The sequence below is a fragment of the Epinephelus fuscoguttatus genome, linkage group LG23 (assembly GCF_011397635.1).
Source record: "Epinephelus fuscoguttatus linkage group LG23, E.fuscoguttatus.final_Chr_v1".
NCBI lineage: Eukaryota > Metazoa > Chordata > Actinopteri > Perciformes > Serranidae > Epinephelus > Epinephelus fuscoguttatus.
This window is the reverse complement of record NC_064774.1, coordinates 29,713,073-29,734,116: the sequence shown is the minus strand read 5'-3', so window position 1 is coordinate 29,734,116 and position 21,044 is coordinate 29,713,073. Positions and strand designations below refer to the sequence as shown.

The following is a 21,044-nucleotide window of genomic DNA, read 5'->3' as shown; positions in this document are numbered from 1 at the left end:
CTGGTTTAGATTAAAAAAAAAAAAAAAAAAAAAAAAATTTGATTGTAATTCCCATCTAAAAGGAATTAAAGGCCTGTCCCATATAGACACTTGTCCCGTTTTGTAAGTCCACAATATCGTTTCAATGAGTTTCGTTTTTTTTCCTAAGTTAACTAAAAACTCTGAGTTACCTGAAATATTTTTTTCACACCATGTTTTAGTTTTTAGTTTAGTTTGAGTTGAGTTAACTTAAGTAATCTGGAAGTTGTTTCACTTTATACTGTAACCAGACAGTGATTGTTTAAATTCATCATGAAGGTCTACAGTGGACCTCTATCTTATGTCTGTGCCCTATAAACACCATTCTGATTATTAACCTCTTAATCTCTGTGTGTCTCAGCCTGGCCCAGGTACCGTGTTCTGCGCGTGCAAGAGTTGGGCCAGTACAACCTGGAGATCCTGTCAGCTGATCTGTCTGATGACTCTCTGTACGAGTGCCAGGCCCCTGATGCCGCTCTGAGGTCCAGGAGGGCCAAACTCACTGTCCTCAGTACGTTTGTGTGCGTGTGTGTAAGTGTGCTATAGAAACTTTATGAGATGATGTGTGTTTCTGACACTCTCCTCTCTCACTCCAGTCCCCCCAGACGACCCGGTGATCGATGGGGGTCCGGAGGTGTTGCTGAATGCGGGGGAGTCCTACAACCTGAGCTGTGTGTCTCGAGGGGCCAAACCACCTTCTATGATCGAGTGGCTTAAAGATGGTCTGCCTGTGGAGGGGGCTGCCAGTACCACTGTAAGTCTAAAATAAGGATCACGTTCCCCAAGACACACACACACTCACGCGTTCATGAAGTGTTTGACAGTTTTGATCTGTATTGTAAATGTTTCATCAATGTCTATCTGCCCTCCATCATCAGGAAGTGCTTCCAGACAGGAAGAGGGTGACCACACGTAGCTACCTGCCCATTCAGCCTGTCGACACTGACACTGGGAGGAACTACAGCTGTGTGGCCACCAACCTGGCTGTTCCTACTGGCAAAAGCACAACTGTCACCCTCAACGTACACCGTAAGTAATCAAATAATATTGACTCAAAAAGTATCATAGCTTTGTGGGTATTTGCAAAAACATGAAATGTATTACATTACCAGTGAAAAATGTCATTTTTAACACAATATATAATTACACCATCCTGCTAATTACTACATAAATGAGTATTTTTAATATTTCAGTCTAATTAAAAGCAACACAGCATCACATTTTAAAACATAAAACATCTGCCGGGAGCTGAATGTTTTATAGCTGTTATTAAGTAATGCATGGCAGCCATTTTGCATCTAACTGTCCTCCAGATTGCAGCATACATTAGATGTAGTTGTTATGTGAGTCTCCCTCTCTCCCTCTCTTCCAGATCCACCCACAGTGACCTTGTCCATTGAGCCTCGCTCTGTCCTGGAGGGGGACAGAGTCACCTTCACCTGCCAGGCTCACGCCAACCCTCCTATTATGGGCTACAGGTCTGCATCCTATGTCAGAAATGTTGAATTTTATTCTGGGTTTGTTTAAAAATGTTTGTGTTTCTTTACTTTGCTTTTAAATGGAGTGTTTATTTGCACCTGGTGAGAATAGTCACACTGCAGCTATTAGGCTTTTTACACCCATAACCCACATGCGTAATCATTGATCCCATTGCATGCTGTGATATGCTAGTAGTTGTCAAGTGGATGCCTTGAGGTCAGAGGTGGTTTGGTTTTATGGTTAGGGCTAGTACTAGCTAATCTCGATATTATCTGAAATTAAAATGGTAAGTTTGGGAGAAAAAACGGACAGATCTTCCACCAGAAAGTCATGTGATGTAGTATTAATAGCGACAAAGCCCACATAGGAGACCGAGGTCCGAGTTTTGTTTGAGTAGACAATGGCTTAATAATTTCAGAGTAAGTCGACGTTATACTATAAAATGGCTAAATGCACTTTGTGTACATAAACTTTAGCAGAATAGCTGAATAGACCCGTATGTGTTAACATCATATTTCAACGTTGCAAGGATGTGTAATAGTTACATTTTTGGGTGTTTATAGTTGAATTTAGTTTTTTAAACACTGATATATAAAGTAGAATTTCCCAGGTGCAAATAGCCACACGCTGGTGTATAAAGCAGAATAAATAGCTGAATTTGGTAATGTACACATGGATATAAATATTCAGATTTCCATAGTGTAAATAGCAGAATTTAGCTATTCGCAACCGGGTGTAAATAGTGAATTTTCGTAGTGTGAACACCCAAATTTGGCTATTTACATCCAGCTGTATATAGCAGAATTTCCAGGTTGTAAAAGCTAAATTTGACTATTTACACCCAAGTGTATACTCCGGGTGTAAGTAGCATTGTTGACTACAGACAAATGGGTGCTTGCTTCTGTCCGTATGCCATACACTTCCAGGTGTAAGTAGCCACATAGGCCAAATTTGAATATTTGTGCTTTGCATTTATGTTACATGTTGTTCTTGATTGTTAAAAACATTTTATCCTCAGGTGGGCTAAGGGGGGCGTGGTGCTTCAGGGTGCCAGGGAGAGTGTGTTCACAACCAAGGCTGACCACTCCTTCTTCACTGAGCCCGTCTCCTGTCTGGTTTTCAACGCTGTTGGAAAGACCAACGTCAGCATCCTGGTGGACGTTCACTGTGAGTCACACAATACTCATCTCACCTTGTTCAGTCACTTGTGGCTTGCATCACTCACTACCGTCTGGAGTCAGAGGGATAAAACACACCATTGTTGTGTTTCTGTTTCCTCTGAGCAGCTTCTCCTCTTAAGTGCTACTGCATTATTACTCAAGCACAACATCCCTTTCTGTGTTTCTGTGTCTCCAGTCGGTCCAATTCTGTTGGTGGAGCCGCAGCCAAAAACTGTAGACGTTGACTCCGATGTCACCCTTAACTGCAAATGGGCTGGAAACCCTCCGCTCACGCTCACCTGGTTCAAAAAGGGTTCAAACATGGTAAGAAGCTGAGAGCCCACGCTTTCCTCTGTTCTTGTATTCACACTGTTTTTACAGTTCACGCTTTCTTCTCCCGTGTTTACAAAAGCAGCCTGTCATTCAGGGGAAATGTCTTGTCTGTACACATAGACATCTTTCTTCTCTTCTTCCCTGCCATGACCTATTTCTCTCCATTCCACTTTTTCCTTTGTCTTGTATTCCTTTTATCAGGATTACATTTAATAAGTGCAATGAGTGTGATATAGTTATATAACTAAATCTGCCTACCAGCAACTTATAGTTCACTAATTAACATGTTTTTATCTTGTTTAATCCAAACAAAACCTGAAGTGTAGAAATGACTGCTGTGGTTTTACGGGGGTTTGATTAGCTTTTGCTGGTAGGTGGATTTTCTTACCACTGGTAACCAGTTAATCAGGGGGGGCAACCAGAGGATAGGTGCTAAGCTTCTGTGACGACACCATCCCAATATCAGCAGTAACCGCCATTTGAGCGCAATGCAAAGCAGCGACGTTGGATACGCGTATGCACTAACATGTACGCATGGCTGGACTGGCCTACCACAGCAAACCACAGAGAAACTCGGATTACAACACACACAGAGCGAGCGTGACTTCAGTGTCTGCTCAGGACGGCATTACTCCACTATATTCTTAGGGGTATTGCGATATACTGGCATTAATGATAAATATAATATTTAAAAATGAAATTTTGATATCATGTTAATAACACACGAAAGATAATATTATGTTATAATTAATCATCTCTTGAAAAACACTGTGTAGGATTAAGGTGGATATAGACAAGCAGAAATTTAATATTCTATAATCAGCGTGTTTTCTTTAGTGTATCATCGCCTGTTGCACTGTCATGTTTCTACAGTAGCCCAGAATCGCCAAACCAAACACTGGCTCTCGATAGAGCCATACGCGTTTTTGCGTTGGCCACCATTGTTAGCAGCTCCTCTGCGATGAGAGTATCTGAAAAAGACAGATTTATTTTTTAAGTTAAACTGCTCTACTCAGTGTTTAAATCACCACATCCGTTTATTTTGGAGAGGTAGCGACCTCTGCAGCTAATTTGGCTCCCGGTAAAAACCTCTGGAACAATGAATGCTGCAGTAATTCTAACCAGGAGAAGTTGCGGCTGGTTGCAATCTGCAATCCTTACCACTAGAGGCCACTCAGCCTGCTTAAATCTCACACACTGGACCTTTAAATCATTTCTGTTTCTTTTCATTCTCACTTCATCTTCCTCTCTCAATGCCATCTGGTTTCCTTTTCACCACCAATTAAGAGTAATTGCTCTTTTTGTACGCTTTTGTCCAGTTATGGTTACAGATTCCCTCTCCACCTCCTTACAGATGTATTTTGAGTGTAATTCATTTGCCAAAATGCACAATGAGCAAAGTTAAAGATGAATTTGACTGATAGCATTATTATTAAAATTATCATTAGTTTCAAATTGTCTATAAATATTGCAATAACATCATTATTATAGCCTTTTTTGGCCATAATCATGTAGTGAAAACTGAAAATGTGCCAACCCTAACAGTAAATATTGGTTTGCTGCTATAATAATGCTCTGAATGTTCCAAACAGAGCCTTTAAATATGTATAAAAAAGAAGATTATAAAAGGAAATAAACAGGAATGTATATGCTTAATGAGTAAAGTATATAAAGGTGAAGTGACAGTGCTGGCTCTAGTGTCATATCTACAGTACAGACATGAGAGTGGTCTCAATCCTTTCATTTAACTCTCAAAATATTTTCATTTTATAAGTTAACCATCACTGTTTTTTATATTAAAATCTACTGTGTACACCAGCCACAGGCTAAAGACATGTCTAATAAGTGTGTACCGTGACTGTCATTAAACTACAGTCAATACAAGGACTAAAGACAAGACAGTTACAGCACAGTAAATGGAATCTGCCTGAGCAGACTGTGGACTGACTTACACCTACATCTATGTAATCAGCCTTGTTCAGGTATCTCTCTCTCTCTAGGTGGTTACATATTTAGCCATAATTTTCCCACAGCTAATTTTCCGATGGATGTGGTTGCTAGGCAACTGCAAAACCTTTGTGATGGGTTAAAAGCGGATGTGCAAGTTTGCATTGTTAGCCCGTCAGGGTCAGAGTAGTAGAACACACATTCTCAAATAAGGCCAGGCGTGCAAATATGCAACATGATGTGGTACAATATTAAGGGGAGGTACAATAGCACATTAGCCTCTCTTCTCCTTTTATTTTGTTTAACCCCTCCTGTTGTTTAGCAGATTTGTCTTGTTTATATTTCTTTTTCACTCCCCCACAGGTTCTGAGTAACAGCAACCAGCTGTATCTGAAGTCGGTGAGCCAGGCGGATGCAGGCCAGTATGTATGTAAGGCCATCGTCCCACGGATTGGAGTAGGAGAGACTGAGGTCACGCTCACCGTCAACGGTCAGAAAACATCCACACAATTTAATGTATCACTGCTTGTAGAGGAAAACCATGTTCTTTCTAAAAGGTCAGCTTGTCAGTAATTGAAAAAAAATGTTGTATGTCCAAAGTGATGGCCATTTATTTTAAAAATAATACAATTCCTCTTGAACAGCCTTGGTAAGGTCAGTGCTTTGGAAAAAAAACCTTGCTTTTGTATGATTTTTTTTTATATATTTTGAGTGTAATTTCTTGTAATTCTTTCTTTCACATACACTCTCATATCTCATTTTTTTTGCCATTACAGGTCCTCCCATCATCTCCAGTGATCCAGTCCAATATGCAGTGAGAGGGGAGAGAGGAGAGGTGAAATGCTACATAGCCAGCACACCTCCTCCAGATAAGATTGTAAGTGAAAAGATATGAAACATGAGTGCTATGAAATATTTCTGTCACCAGACCCACGATGAAAATGTCCAAATTTTAATCCCAGCGTTAATTATTCAGACAAAAAGAAAAGCTAAACAAGGAAAGGCTTCGATCACAAAGAGCACAAGGTTGTAGCTTTTAGCCTGACAGCGATTTGTGTTTTACTGTTACTGTACCTTCCTGTTCCTAAATGGCTCCACTCCTGCACGGTAAATGCTTTTAGGCGCTGTCCCCTTTTTCTTTTTGAGTGGTGACTCACCCTTAAACTCTCACAGAATTTCCCTCCATCCCATCACATAAACAAACCAACACTAACACTAACACTAAGCTGGGCTGCTTTTAGCTCCTGCGTCAGGAATCGGCCCCGGATGCTTTCTCCGCTTGGCTGTATCACAGAGATGCAGTAGTAGTAGTTCCTCGGCTCCCCAGCCTCTGTGACTGATCCGTCCTGACTCCCAGTGCGCACTCCTAATGCAGGCGGCGGAGGTTGGGACAGAAAAAGATTTATAAAATATAAAGGAGTGAAGAGGAACAGTTGTCCCAGTAAACGCCACAGCCAGGAGATTATCCTCCTCTGGAATAAGTGGGCAGATTATGGGAACATGTGGGCTTATGCATAATTAACTGGCCTTAGTACAGTACTTCAATGCTGAATAATACAGCTGCTTTTAGTGGCTTTAAAGTTGGAGAATGTGCAAGATTCTCACCAGCTCAGTCACCCCCACCCACCTCCACTTCTGGCTGCAGAAACATACAAACTGTTGCTGGTTTGAGCAAGTCACGCAAGTGTTTACGTGTGTACTTGATGTGAAGTTATGAGGTCTATTTCTGTCATACCTTCCTACAGTATGTGTTTAAGTTGGACGCATATATAGTATATGGCCAATAATGCCTTTTCCACTAAATATCATATCAACCAGTCACCCTGATTTGATGAAATATATGAAACCTGTATTTTTCTTTTTTTTATCCTTAATTTAAAATTTTTCGTGTCAAAAAAAGTCATTCTCCTTTACAAATATTTATACTGAGATGGCTTTACAATGTTTCAGAGTCACAATAACATCAGAAAACACAAACACAAATATGGATCAATTCATTAAAAAGCAAAATAAAACAAAACACCATATACACAGGAATGGTAGTACACAGTTTTACATTAAGATTTTCCATGAAATTCAAAAGAGAACCCCAAACTTTATGGGATTAGAGTGAGGTTTTCTTAAAACATTTTATGCGTGGGACAAGAGGTAACAGCAAATTAAATCCATGGTGAAGACAGGACTTTAGATGGGATATTTACTATACAGACATGACACTGGTGTCCATTTTTTCATGAATGGACTTCTTACCCAGAATGTTGGACTACTTTTTCAAGAACAGCCATTAAAGCATTGTATTGCAATACCCTTTCTGTAGTGGTTCCATGGATGTATAAAGAGAACTTGGAGGCGGGGCCCTGTTCATTCCTAAATAAAGTTGCTCAGTGGCACATGAAGCCAAAAAAGTTTGGCTTACAGGGTGTAAAATTACACATAACATCTGCATTGTGGGGCCTATAGAGCGGGCGCACTACAGACTCCCAACAGTTGATCGGCTAACTTCAGGGTTAGCCCTCCGCTAACTTGAATAGAGAATAAAATGATTTAATTGTGTGGCTCTTTTCTTTTTTTGGGCCCATTGGCATCACATGACGGGTCCAGTTCATTCCACAGTTTGTCCACTATGTCCAATTGGCTTCAATGCCTGACAGTTCTCTGCGGGGCTTAAACACCCAGTGGCCAAATCATGTAACTACAACTTCTGGATCTATCTTGTGATGCCATTGCGCCCAACAACTTTTTTCCCATAGACTTACACTGTGACAGAGATGTCTGTAGATATTAGATTCCTTTTTTCGAGCGTGTCAACCCCCATGAAATGAGTCGTTTCACTATCAGCATTTGATCCATTTGGTTTGATAACATTTGGGAGTGTATAAACACTGCATGATTAAATCATTTAACCCCAACCAAGTAAGCGGAGGGCTAAACTGGAAGTTAGCTCAGCTGGCAAAAGTCTCTCGTGTTCTTGTTCTATGGGCCCAACGATACGAAAGACGCGGGCAATTTTATACCCGGGAAGTCCAACTTTTTTGGCTTCATGTGCCACTGAGCGACTTTCATAGGAATGAACTGGGCCCAACTCCGACTCTGTATCCAGCTCTCTTTGTACATCCATGCACAAATATGGGAAAGGTTTTTTAAGTAGTGTAATACAATGCTATAATAGCTGTCCTTAAAGGGATAGTGCACCCAAAAATGAAAATTCAGCCATTATCTACTCACCCATATGCCGACGGAGGCCCTGGTGAAGTTTTAGAGTCCTCACATCCCTTGCGGAAATCGGCTGGTGGAGCGGCTAGCACACTTAATGGTAGACGGCGCCCCAGACTAATGTCCAAGATCCATACTGCTCATCCATAGTGATCCAAGTGTGCTGCAGCCGCGACATAAAAAGTTGTTTGGAAAAACGTCATATGAACTCTGTTTTTAGCCTCACTGTAGCCTGTAGCTCTGACTGCTTCTCTGTGCTCCGCGTTCACGTGTGCACGCCTGCGCGAGACCAGCGAAAGCATGAGCTTTGCTCACCCATGTTTACATCACGTGACACGTGCACCGCAGGGAGAGACAATGTAACCACAGAGCTAAAAGATAATTTGCACTACAGTCTTTTAGCAAAGTACAGCCCAACATGTCTGAAGACTTTGAAATTGAGGAGGAACAGCATTTCTTTGTTGAGCCGTATTTGTTTGAGCCCGAGTATACGCACGGAACTCAGGCTACTGGATGAAGCAGCCGCCGCAGCTCATGAGCCTAACCCTCAACCAGCCGCAGAATACCAGAGTTGAGCACTGGAAACCTGGTGGTGTAGTTGTTTCAAATGCAAAGCAATGCCAACGGATGAGGAAAGTCTTTGCTGCTCAGACTGCCTGCACTTGAGAATCTGGACATTAGTACTGACGAGACTGCTGCTCTTCAGAGACCATGCATCACCGATCACCCTGAGCGTGCACACGTGAATGCGGAGCACAGAGAAGCAGTCAGAGCTACAGGCTACAGTGAGGCTAAAAACAGAGTTCATATGACGTTTTTCCAAACAACTTTTTATGCAGCACACTTGGATCACTATGGATGACCAGTATGAAGATACTTTGTGGATTCAGTTTTGTGCTTTTGGACGTTAGTCTGGGGCGCCGTCTGCCATTAGGTGTACTAGCTGCTCCACCCGCCGATCTCCGCAAGGGATGTGAGCACTCTAAAACTTCACCAGCGCCTCCGTCGGCATATGGGTGAGTAGATAATGGCTGAATTTTCATTTTTGGGTGCACTATCCCTTTAAAGGAATAGTTCAACATTCTTGGTAAGAAGTTCATTCACTTTCTTGTCAAGTCAAGTCAGTTTAATTTACGCATATATTGCCTAATAGCATGAATCATGATTGTGGTTCAGGGGGCTTTACATTCTGTACAGTATACAACCCTGACCCTCGCTTTGGATAACTAAAAATTCACCCATCAAATAACTTGTTAATGGGGTTAAAAAAACTGGAAGAAACCATGGGAAGAGCAACAGAAGAGGGGTTCCTCTTCCAGGACTAACAGACATGTAATAGATGTCATGTACAGAATAGACCAACAGAATAAAATTACAAATTCATGTGACAAAATGACACACAGAATGCATTACATTTTTCGAAATGAATTCTGAATTTCATGACCTACTATGGACTTGAGAAGCAACATACACTGTCAGATGATCTTTTTATACCCTGATAAGAATGATATTGTAGACACATATAACATTGCAGACTAGTGTTCCACGGTATACCAGTACTAAAATAGTACCGCGGTAATAGAGTATTCCAAATGGTACTATACTGCATTTGGAAAATACCGGTACTTTGAAATTAATTCAATTCATTAATTTAGTTAATTTATTTTACTCATTTATGCACATAAACGCCTTTCTTGTTCCTATTGGAGCACAGATTGCGCAAGTGGTGTGTAAGTTACCAAACTGTGACGTCCGTACCGAGGTACTTACCGAACCATGATTTTTTTGGTACTGTTACACCCCTACTATTTATTGTTCTAAAGGTTTGTATCCAAAAGGACTTTTCCTCAGGAAAAGTACCGAAGAGTATCGAAAAGTATCGAAATTCATATTGATATTGGTACCGAAACAAAGATTTTGGTATCATGACAACACTATTGCAGACCAATGTGTTCGTCTGTGTTTACACATAATAATATAGTGTTGTAGTGTTAGAGTCAGAGTGCATAATAAGCCAGTTAGAATAGGTGAGTTTTGTGAAGGGATTTGAAGGATGTTATGCTGTCAGACTGTCGAATGTGTGGAGGTAGGGAGTTCCAGAGCCTGGGGGCAGTGCAGCTGAAAGCCCTGGCACCCATGGTGCTCAGGCGAGAGATGGGACTTGACTGTGGGTGATTTGATAATGTACTGTATAATTGTAGAACATTGAAAATCTGATATTAAAGCTCTGTTTGAAGTGGTTTTACTGGTAAATGGCTTGTTACAGTCGCAGTTCACTGATCGATTAAAATCCTGAAAACATGTCCCGTCACAACTTACCCAAGTAAAATAAATCCCTCCCAAATTAATTTTGATATAATCTATTATGCGTGTGTGTGTGTGTGTGTGTGCTGCAGGTGTGGGCGTGGAAGGAGAATGTGTGGGAGAAGGAAAAGGGGACGCTGTTGGAGAGGTACACAGTGGAGCAGAGCAAACCATCAGCGGAGGGCGGGGGCGTCCTCTCTACCCTCACCATCAACAACGTGATGGAGTCTGACTTCCTGTCCACCTACAACTGCACGGCTTGGAACTCGTTTGGCCCAGGCACCATGATCATCACGCTGGAGGAGACCGGTGCGTTTTATGAATTCACTATTTGAAAATTTAATGAGCTAGGCAGCATACAGTTTTGTTTTCGTAAGATGTATTTGTTGCATTAAATTCTTGATTGTGCAGCTACTGACAGACATTTGCATTCTTGCATTCCCTCCATCTCTCTCTGTCTCTCTCTTATTCTCTCCTCCTTCTTTCAGAGGAAGTCCCAGTGGGGATAATAGCTGGTGGGACAGTGGGCTCTACCATCCTCCTGTTCATCTTTCTACTGGTCCTCGTTCTGATCTTCTACCGGCAGCGCAAAGGCAGTGAGTCATACTCTCCATGTGCCTCACACATACATATAAAGACCACATCTGCATGTACAGTACAAGTGTCCATGTTTTTATTGGAGAATTATGGTTAAAATGTTCATCACCAGACCACATAACTTGCAGCAAACCAAATAAAATCAAACACCTAAAACCACCACCTCTCCACCATATGGATGTGGGTCCCCTCTGAACTTGCTCCTCCAGCTCATGAAAACACACCAGCCACGATGCGTGTGTCCAGCTGTATTCAACCTTGCCGTGTTTTGCTTCCAGGTCGGCGCGGGGTCACGCTGGGTAAGCCCGACATCAAGGTGGAGACGATAAACAAGGAGACCCACAGCTTGGAGGAGGACTCCGGCAGCGTGTCCACGGCATCGCGCATGGTCAAGGCCATGTACTCGGTGAGCAGCAGCGGGATATGTGTGCTTGGGCCGGACACTGTTTACACAGCCTGTAGTCTTAGAAAAAACCTCAGATTAACTCAGTAACCTCTCCCTATGCCGCACTGTACCTTTTGACTGAAAACAAGCTCTGTGTTTTCCCCTGCAATCGCTCCTTTTAACACTTTTAATTCCATTTTCTCTTTTCCTGTCATACTCTGTTGGCTCCTTCCCTCTTCTGTTTTGTTATGGCACCTTCTCTCCTCCTTTTTGTTTTTGTTTTGTTGTTTGACGGTTTAGTTTCTCCCCTCTGTGTCCTTCTCTCCTTCCAATCAGCCCTTTAAAGATGACATAGAGCTCAAGTCTGACCTCCGCAGTGACACCCTGGACACCCGCCAGGAGTATGACCTTAAGGTGAGCTCATTAAACACTCACTTATATCAAAGCAGGAAGTCTTCAAAATCTAAACAAACTCACTTTTTTCCTACTGAAAGACTTACAAAATACAGAGAAGGTGTGCAATCACAGGTACAGAAAAGGGTAAAAATAAACCACCAGTATGTTCAATACCAAGGCAAAATTCACGAAACATTAATAATAAAATGATGCCAAAGTCAATGTGAGGTCTTGTGGAGTTCATTTTGGTGCAAGGTTTCATTCTAATTATATCTCAAAGGGCTGCAAATATCCTAATCATTACTGACATGGTGACTCTGAGTGATGACTTTCATCCAATGATGTACAGCGTTTCTTTTCTGGTGGAAGTGGTGCCACCCAGGATGACACTGAGAGTATCTACCAGACAGACATAGTCACATGAACAATACAATATTATTTTTTGAGGGTTTTGTGCTATAAATGAAGCTTCAGTCATTAATATTTAATCCCAACTGACCACTGATTCATCTCAAAAATGTTTGTTTCACTTCTGTAACAGAAATTGCAACTTCACTTCCCCTGAAAAGAACTGGATTTCATATTTAAATGTGATGCTTCAGTCTGATATATGTTTTAAAAAATGAAGTTAAAATTCAATTTAAAAAAAAAAATCCAAATTGTTATTTTTTAATTTCATGCTTAACCCTCTAGAGGGCGCACATGTGCATCTGAAATAGGCAGAGGAAGACAAAGAGGAGGGAGTCCAGTCTGGTTTTTGATAGTGGATTGTACAAGTCAAACTTTGATGCAGGGTTAATGCCAAAACCGGGCGTCTACAAGTCCTTAAAAGAATCCTTAAAGATCTTAAATTCAGTTTTATAAATATTAGACCTTAAAATCATTAAATACACTTAAATTTGTGAGTTCTTAAATGACATAAACATTTTATCTAATTTCATTTATCCATCTTTTTATCATCTTTTGGTCAAAAGGTGTGGAAGTCCACATTTCTGGTCTTTTTCCTTTATGCCTCCACTTACCAGTTGACAAAATATGGATTAACCTAACTTAATCTAATAACCATATTCCTACATAAAACTTACCTCTGCGTGTGACCGTATAACTTACCTGTAATGCTTGAATTAGAGAAGATGATTCGTCTAAAAAACTTAAGTCTTAAATTTGGTTAAAATGTATCTTGAAAAAGTCCTAAAAAGCATTGAATTTAAGTGTAGACACCCTGAAAAAGCAGAATCAAATTAGCAAATAAGTCCCAGTTCATTCAAACTGGAGAACAAACTGGTGTTTGGAACAACATCTGTAACAATTAAGCACTATATAAAGCTTAAAATTCACTTTTTCTCTTTAAATGTTATTTTGTTTTATACATTAAAGGGGTACTTTTTCAATTTTTAACCAGCACTGTGTTATACCAATGTGGGTAGCATATGTAAATGAACTGTGGTGAACTTCCCTTCACCTTACCAGCACCCAGATCTCCCTGCTCATCACCTAGAGTCAGCAAAAATCCAGCAGATTATCGCTGACTCTAGGGGCTGTCGCTCTAACTAAAGCTTGTACTTCCACATTTTCGTATGCCCACCACCACGAACACAGAGTAGATCCCAATACCTTAACTGATGAGAGCAGTATATATACGTACATGTGTATGTATATATGTATATAAATTATTTAATAACCCAGAATATGATTATGGTGTCTTTTTAACACTGGAAATTATTTATTAGGCTAAATGTTTGACAGAAAATTTAAATTCTGTAACTCATCAACCCGACACACAGGAATGATCAGCCTCCCATGTGACCGAATGGAAATGACGATCACTGTTGTATAAAGTGTTTCTTGCAGACAGACACACTTTCTCTGACTTTGACTGTATCCATAATAAAAGTTAATGGGGGAAGTGACATTGTGAAAAGAAAAATCTTTCCAATAAATGAAGAAAGTCGTTTATGCTCCTTTTCTTGTTCAAATTTTTAACTAGATGGTGAATCAGAAACCAAATGGTAGTGATACACTTGAGTTTAATCTCTTATCTGTCCTCCCTCTGGAATGTAACTCCAGTGATGTTGTGATGCATCAGATTAGTCTGATCAGCTGCAGCATCCAATCAAAAGCTGATATTCAATAAGATAGCCTGTGGGTCGGTAAAAGACTTCCACGAAGACTGTACTTGTGTATCCTTGCTTCTCTCCCCTCTGAAAGCCTCCTCTCTCCTCGACTCCTCCAAGTGCATTGAAGGAGTTGGGACGTCCTTGAATATGGCAGCTTCCAAGGATATAGGAGTTGAGGAGGCATGTAGGGATGAACCCAAAGAGGAAAGAGGCAGATGGATAAAGACAGATGCCACCCTCTCTCACTCAAACTAAGACCAAGTCAGATCAAACTGTAAAACTAAGCAGCACTTGTTTGCATCTTTCTATTACAGCCCAGTTTTATGAAAAGACAATCTTTCCAGCAGTGAATATTTCTGTTTCCTAATTTAGTGACCTTCACACTTAGTGTTGCACTCAATCTCTGTGAGAATATTAGAGCAGGATATGTAAGACAACAAATATTTTGCAGTTCAGACGGCCTCTCTTAAATTGCTGAAGCTCCTTTTGTCTTCTCCTCCCTTCACTCAGTCCAGCTTATGTGATTGTTTAGAATATTATGTTCTTGTAAAATAGAGACAAAACTATTCAAATTGGACCGAAACAAAAAGAAAAAACGATAAAGGATGTTTAGGCGTACTCTGCCCATTCAGCTGGCATGAATCATTTATACATTTTGACACCGTGGGGCTGGGCTTAGGTGATGAATGCATTTTCACGCATAAAGCTGCCAAAATGTTCTGCTGAAACTCCCCCCCATGAATATTTTGTGAGGGCAAACACACCACCCCTCTAGCTGGAGTGCTGCCTCGGATCACTTTGAAGAAACACAGACATGAATCCACCCCAGGAGATGGTTAGATCACCCCGACAACAGCCTCAGCCAGACTGTTTTTTTTTTCCTCCCCGCCGCCTGAAGCACCAAAGCAGTGAAACAAAGTTGGATGGGGGGAGCAGTTGGGTACATGAGAGACAATGAGATGGCAGAATGATGTCAGAAATAATGGTAGAGCAAGATGAAGTGGGTGTTGTGAGCAAGGAGAGCGTCCTTGCTTCACCCAGACAATCTGGGACCAACATGCATGTTGGCAGGGATCCACCCTACTGCTGGAGAGGCCTCAAGATAAACATGGATGCTTCAACTCATGGAAGCTTTGAGCACAAATGGACAAAACTTGAGTTTCTGTTTGTTTGTTCTGTGCTTTCTTTTTGTTAACTGGTCAAAAAATCTCTTATTATTATCATTTGTATGCTAAAGTACATTCATTTCTTGTATACAAACCATAAAAACAGTATACTATGAAAGCTGGTATTAGTATACACCATAGACTGAGATGACAGCTCCCCAAAAGTGAAGCCAAAACATCCTGATTGCCCGCTGGTGGCTGGCTGCAGTGTAAATCATAAACCCTGCCCCCTCTACATAAGCAGATGAGACCTGGGCCTAACTTAAGAATCAAATTAACATGAAATAAATTTTTCCCAAAGATGGTTTCTGTCGTTTTAAGCATCACACTAATGTACATTCAAGTGTTCCTTTTCCTTATAACATTGGTTTTAATTAGTTCTTTGATGCTATAAAAAGGGGATTTGGCGTCATGATCGACAGCTGTGTGCGCCCAACTGGTCAGACAATACCACTGAGGTCGCTACGGCGTAGACTCTGGTTCTTAAATGAAGTCATCAACACAAGATGGCTGCGATTTTGGCTTCATTTTTTGACAGTGGGAGGAAATGGAGATGTGTCGTCCATTTTATTGGTACAGTAAGGCAGGATTGTGACAACTCATTTTAGTTCGTGGGCCACAAACAGCCGAATTTGATCTTGAGTGGTCTGGACCGGTAACAGGATCACATGATAACATACAAATGACAACATCCTAAACTGTTCTCTTTCTTTCACTGTGCAATATATTTAGATTTCATCATTATGCCATAGGATTTATTAAAAAGCCACAAGGTCTACAGGAGTTCAAGATTGCACCCTGTTAACATTTACCAACACTGTCTTTTAAAAGTTGATGGGTAAAAAGCACATGAAAGATCTTTTGAATGTTGGAATCACTTAAGAGGCTGCCCTGGGATGCCAGTCTTGGTGCGTTATTCTTACAGTTGTAACATGTAATTTGCCCATGCAGTTAGTGTCATTGGAATTTTTGCTTACATAGTGATTTGCATGCATATCTGAAAAGAGACTTAGAGTCTGATCTCAGGCAGCTGAGTCACAAAAAAAAGAGAGCAAACTGCCCTCACAGCACCAGCTGAAGGAATCTGGACCTGGATGCTGACCAGCTCCAGACACACAGTTGACCCTGACCTCTGACCTTCTACAAGAGAATATCTCTTTGGGGATCAGGAAGGAACAAAACATAATTATAGAAGCCTTCTGACCCTAAGATCTATACACAGACCAGCCCAGTCGCTAGAAGGAAATCAATTGTTACTCTTGTATGTTTCATACATATTATATCAACGTCCCTAAAGTGTCATAGTGTATGAACTGACTTTGTAATCATGAGGTGGAGTGGATGGTGTATGGCGTGGGACCAAGGCAAGACGCCTGCCAAGCTGCAGACCACTGTTCAAAACCAACAAACCTGATTGTTTTTTAAGCATGTCATTGCGACATTTCCAACAGCTCTTAGCCACCAAACATGGGTGTTTTTTTACCAAGACAATGCTGCGTTCCCAGCCGAGGTATTGCCACAAAGAGTGGTTGTTTTTACAGAGGCATTGCTGTGTCTTCTGGTGACTTTTAGCACCCAAAATGGGTATTTCAAGCTAAAACATGATCTTTTCCAAACATAACCACATGTTTTTTGTACCTAAACATAAACACACGTCAACCAAGTGTTCTTGAACGTATCTGCTAGATAATAACATACAAATGTAACGTTTCCATCGTTCACACAAACATACAATGTCAACATTTATTCTGGTGATGGGATGCACTGGCATTTAGATTTGTATCCCCCTCGTTATATCTTATTTTGATGCTCACTCTATGTTGTCTCTTGCTGTTTGTCTCTTCAGGACCCCACCAATGGCTACTACAACGTGCGAGCCTCCACCCATGATGAAGGCCGCCCGGCCTCCCGCTCCACCTTGCACTATTCTGACTACCGCTCCCCTGCAGGAACACCAGGGGGAGCTGCATCTATAAGCAGCAGTGCCGGAGGCTCAGGGGCCACAGCCAGTGGAGGAGCCCCTGGTCCCCCTGGCCCCCTCACCTCCCCTGGCCGCCCCCAGGCCTGTTACGACCCCCGGCCCCCCTCTAGACTTTCCCACATCAGCTACGCCCAGTTCAACACCTTCACGCGTGCGGGCCAGAGCCAGCAGCCCCCGCCTAACCCTGCCCCCGTGGCCAGCGACTTCCCGGGAGACTGCAGCCTCCTGGACTCCACTTCCCAGCTGGCCTACGACAACTACGGATACCCCTCGCATTACCAGACCTACCGCATGGGTTTCGCCCCGTCCAGCCTGGCCCCGCTGGAGGCTGGGCCATCCTATGAAATGTACGGGGTGGGATCTGGGGTGGGACCTGGGGTGGGACCTGGGGTGGGACCCGGGGTTGGGAGCCCCGGGGTCGGTGTGGGTCCCGGGGGTCCCGCTCCCTCGGGATCAGAGACTGGACTAGGGAAGTACGGCAGCTCCACTCGCTTCTCCTACACCTCGCAACACTCTGACTACTCCCACAGCCGACACACACAGAGGATGCAGACTCACGTGTGAGACAGAGAGACGCATAAACACCTCACAGTCTTAGCAGAGCATGAGGAAGCATCTTATAAATAGTGTCACATCTAAACACACACACAACCATAGATTTACACGCACACATTTTCGCACACGAACACGCCCTACTGAACACAACTACAGAAAAACCATCACACACACACACGCACAGAGTCAGAAGACCATGCCCATGAGACAGGGAGGGTATGAGAAACACAGAGAGAGAGAAAGAGACGAGTGGAAAAGAAGGAGTTTTAGTGAGACAGGGAAGGGAAATTCCACACAGTTTTGAATTCCCTCACTCCCGATGTGTTTGTATATCCGAGCTCTGAAAGAGCGGACGGCGCAAGTCACAATCAAGACTGGGAAAAGAGCAAGAACCAGAGAGAGGACAAAAGATCACAGATCTTCGGAGCCCCATAGCTTTTGCTATGAACTGACTTTGTAAATGATGAGAGAGAACGTCTTAAGGCAAAACTGGCTGACTGTCAAATACGGTACACGCCGATCGGGAGAAACCTCAACCAGTGGAAGTCATTTCTGGCCGCCATTTTATAAATTTTTTTGCTGGTTGTCTTATTCAGTGATCATAGAGCACATATATATAGCATCCCAGAATGCCCTTGTGTACAGTGGTACATGCCATCATGCCTGTTAGGCGGCGTGCGGGAGTATGTTGGGGGCCGGGGTGGGGTCGGGAGGGTTGTCATCATTTTGCACTGCATCGACAGTATTCATGCTTAGACGTCCCTTATCTATATCTGTGTAATGTCTTTTTATTTGCACACCAGACTAGAGCTTTGTATTCTATTTTTTAACATTACAGAATTATTTTTGTCAATGTAAAACATGTAATGTGTATGTATGGACCAAAAGTTTGAGCCCACTTTAACTCGGGCGTTCGCCTGGGTGATTCCACTGAGACAGGAGTGAAAAGTTGTGTCAACAGCAGAGCCTGAATTCAGAAGGGTGTATCAGTGTACAAAAGAAACCTAGTGCCAAGTGTTCATGTTGTTCTTCACCTTAGACCATGTATATGCAGTAGAAGCTCCTTCTATTGGTGACTGTTGCTTTACAAACCAGGCTTGGGGCCTTGAGTCATTCCCAGACATTTTCGTAGGCTGGAGCCTTTTTCTCAGAGCTCCTAACTACAAGCTTGGTGCAGACAGAGAGAGAGAAAAACACAGATGTTGGGTTTAGAACTGAGTGGCCTTATAGGGGAACATGTCGTACATTTCCATTTTGAATCATTCCTCATCGTCTGTCTGCCAAAACGGCCGGAGGAGAATGTGTATGGAGAGGTTCAATGAAGGCTTGTCCACAATATTGACATGTAGTAGTGTATGACTGCGAGTGAGTGGGTGTGCGAGTGTGAGAGAGAGAGAGAGAGAGAGAGATCAAGAGGGAGTGTGTGGGCATTGGCACGCACATCGATTTGTACAGTGTGTTTGTATAGATGTGTGAATGACTGCGCGTGTATGGGAAGCATACTGTAAACACGCAGCGCCCAACTCAAGCGCGTGCTCGGCTATTGTATGCATATCCGTGTGTATACAGTATGTGTGCGTGTGTGCATGTCTGTGTCTAAGTGTGCGGGTGTGTGTTTCAGTATATGTCCATATCATTTCTCTCACAATCCTGTTACAGTACTTTTATACCTCTGGTAGGACTGTATCCTGTATTATTGTGTCTTTGAATTTAGAAAAATCCAATGTTTATCTTATTGTACTGTTCTTCGTAGCAGAGACAACTGTTCAAAAGATGTACAACGAACGTTATCAAACTCTCATTTTTTAATTTCATTATCTTCAATATTTTTTAAAAATGGTATGTAATTATTTTTCCACAGTATTACATAAATAAAAGCACTGTTTTTTATAAATAAGCAGAGTTTGTCATCTTTGGACAGAAGGGCTAAAATGTACAAGTTCATTGTTTTGTGTTGGCAACACCAGTGTCAGCTGGGATGGAGACTACATTTTAAGTCTTTGTTTTATGATTAGACAGAGCAGTATGAGGTATAATATCAGTTTGAAATATACCTTTAATACCTGATATTCTGATTAATTTTATCCATGTTTCTTCATGACAAATTCACAGCATGGGCTCCAAAAAGTAAGCAATAGAAACTACTGTCAGGTATGTGATCGCAGGGTCTTCTAAAGATAAAATAGGGGCTTCATTCTTTAAAGCTACAGTAGGTGACTTTATTATGAAAAAAATCTTTTTGTGATATTTGCTGAAACTGTCACTATATCCTGAGAGTTGTACATGAAACATATAATCTTTGAGGAAATTATGTTCCTATGTCTCCTCCTAGTGCTCCTAATGGCATTTGCAAGAGTCTGCTGCTCCTGAATGGAAACAGCCAATCACAGCTGAGGAGTCTCCTACAGTGTCAATTACTGCTTGTGCACATACTGTGGGGCCAACAACAGCATACATGGCAAAGACAAGTTAACATTATAACACAGATGATGAAAAGCAGGCTAAAAAGAAAGAGTCAAGGAAGGCCAAGACACACCAGACATCAGACATCAAAGAAATAGTGGCAATCAACGCCCACTGTTGCATCCCCTAAGATGCAAAAAGTTGCACCTGAACACACCACAAAGACTGCAGCTAATGGCCAACTAGCATGTACAATCTGCACCTGCATGAGAGGAAGTAACCCTTCACACTCGCAGGTAACAGTACTCTGTACAGCTGACCATCGGCTCGGTGTGTCAGGGCCCTTACACCAAGCCTGATGTAAAACCAGAGTAAACATCGGGGTAGCTTTTCCGAGGTGGAGAGAGCTATAAGACCTAAAAGGATTTGGTCTGGCTCAGTTTAACTCTTTCATTTTAGCTTGCTATCAGGCAGAGGTCTTCTACAATATACTTGACTTTGCCATGTATGCTGTTGTTGGCAGCACAGCTTCTGCATGAGACTCCTCCTGGCTCCAATTGGTTGTGTTTGTTCATCATTTCCACAGACTATCTGTCCCATGCACTACTGTCAAAATACAGTGACAGATTCAGCAAATATGATAAAAGTTTTTAAAGTATTTATAACAGAAAAGAGACAAAATGGAGCCTGGGAAATTCAACAAAACTAAATTAAGATGAAGCATAAAGAAGAAGTAGAAGAAAAACACTAATGAAAGCTGCAGCCTCACAGCAAGCTGCCACTTCCTTCCTCCCCCTACTCCACTGAACAACAGCCTCACCTAACTGGGACCCAAGTAAGTATAGGATGAGTTAAACAGAGAGCAAATGTCAGAAACATAAAAATAATTCATGAAACATTGATCTAAGTTTTCCCAGTTACAAGAAGTCCTATACTTTATGTACGGGGAAACTCCGATAGGTGGCAGACACACGGGTAATGCACGCAATG

General features: G+C 41.9%; 1 protein-coding gene across 3 annotated transcripts in view; it reads left to right on the top strand.

Annotated features, from left to right (window-relative positions):
• kirrel1a (kirre like nephrin family adhesion molecule 1a) overlaps positions 1-19,526 on the top strand; it is a 47,861-nt gene extending 28,335 nt beyond the window's left edge. Inside the window, exons 3-15 of one of the 3 annotated variants that reach the window (XM_049568063.1) lie at positions 380-529; positions 615-772; positions 897-1,047; positions 1,391-1,496; positions 2,516-2,664; positions 2,854-2,981; positions 5,301-5,427; positions 5,714-5,814; positions 10,547-10,763; positions 10,943-11,047; positions 11,330-11,457; positions 11,737-11,850; positions 16,962-19,526. In XM_049568063.1, the coding sequence (XP_049424020.1) occupies positions 380-529; positions 615-772; positions 897-1,047; positions 1,391-1,496; positions 2,516-2,664; positions 2,854-2,981; positions 5,301-5,427; positions 5,714-5,814; positions 10,547-10,763; positions 10,943-11,047; positions 11,330-11,457; positions 11,737-11,850; positions 16,962-17,660 (2,333 nt within the window). In that variant the 3' untranslated portion in view covers positions 17,661-19,526. Of the gene's footprint in view, positions 1-379; positions 530-614; positions 773-896; positions 1,048-1,390; positions 1,497-2,515; positions 2,665-2,853; positions 2,982-5,300; positions 5,428-5,713; positions 5,815-10,546; positions 10,764-10,942; positions 11,051-11,329; positions 11,458-11,736; positions 11,851-16,961 lie in introns of all 3 variants that reach the window. The other 2 variants (XM_049568064.1, XM_049568062.1) reach the window with 2 other exon arrangements.
• The last annotated feature ends 1,518 nt before the right edge of the window (positions 19,527-21,044 follow it).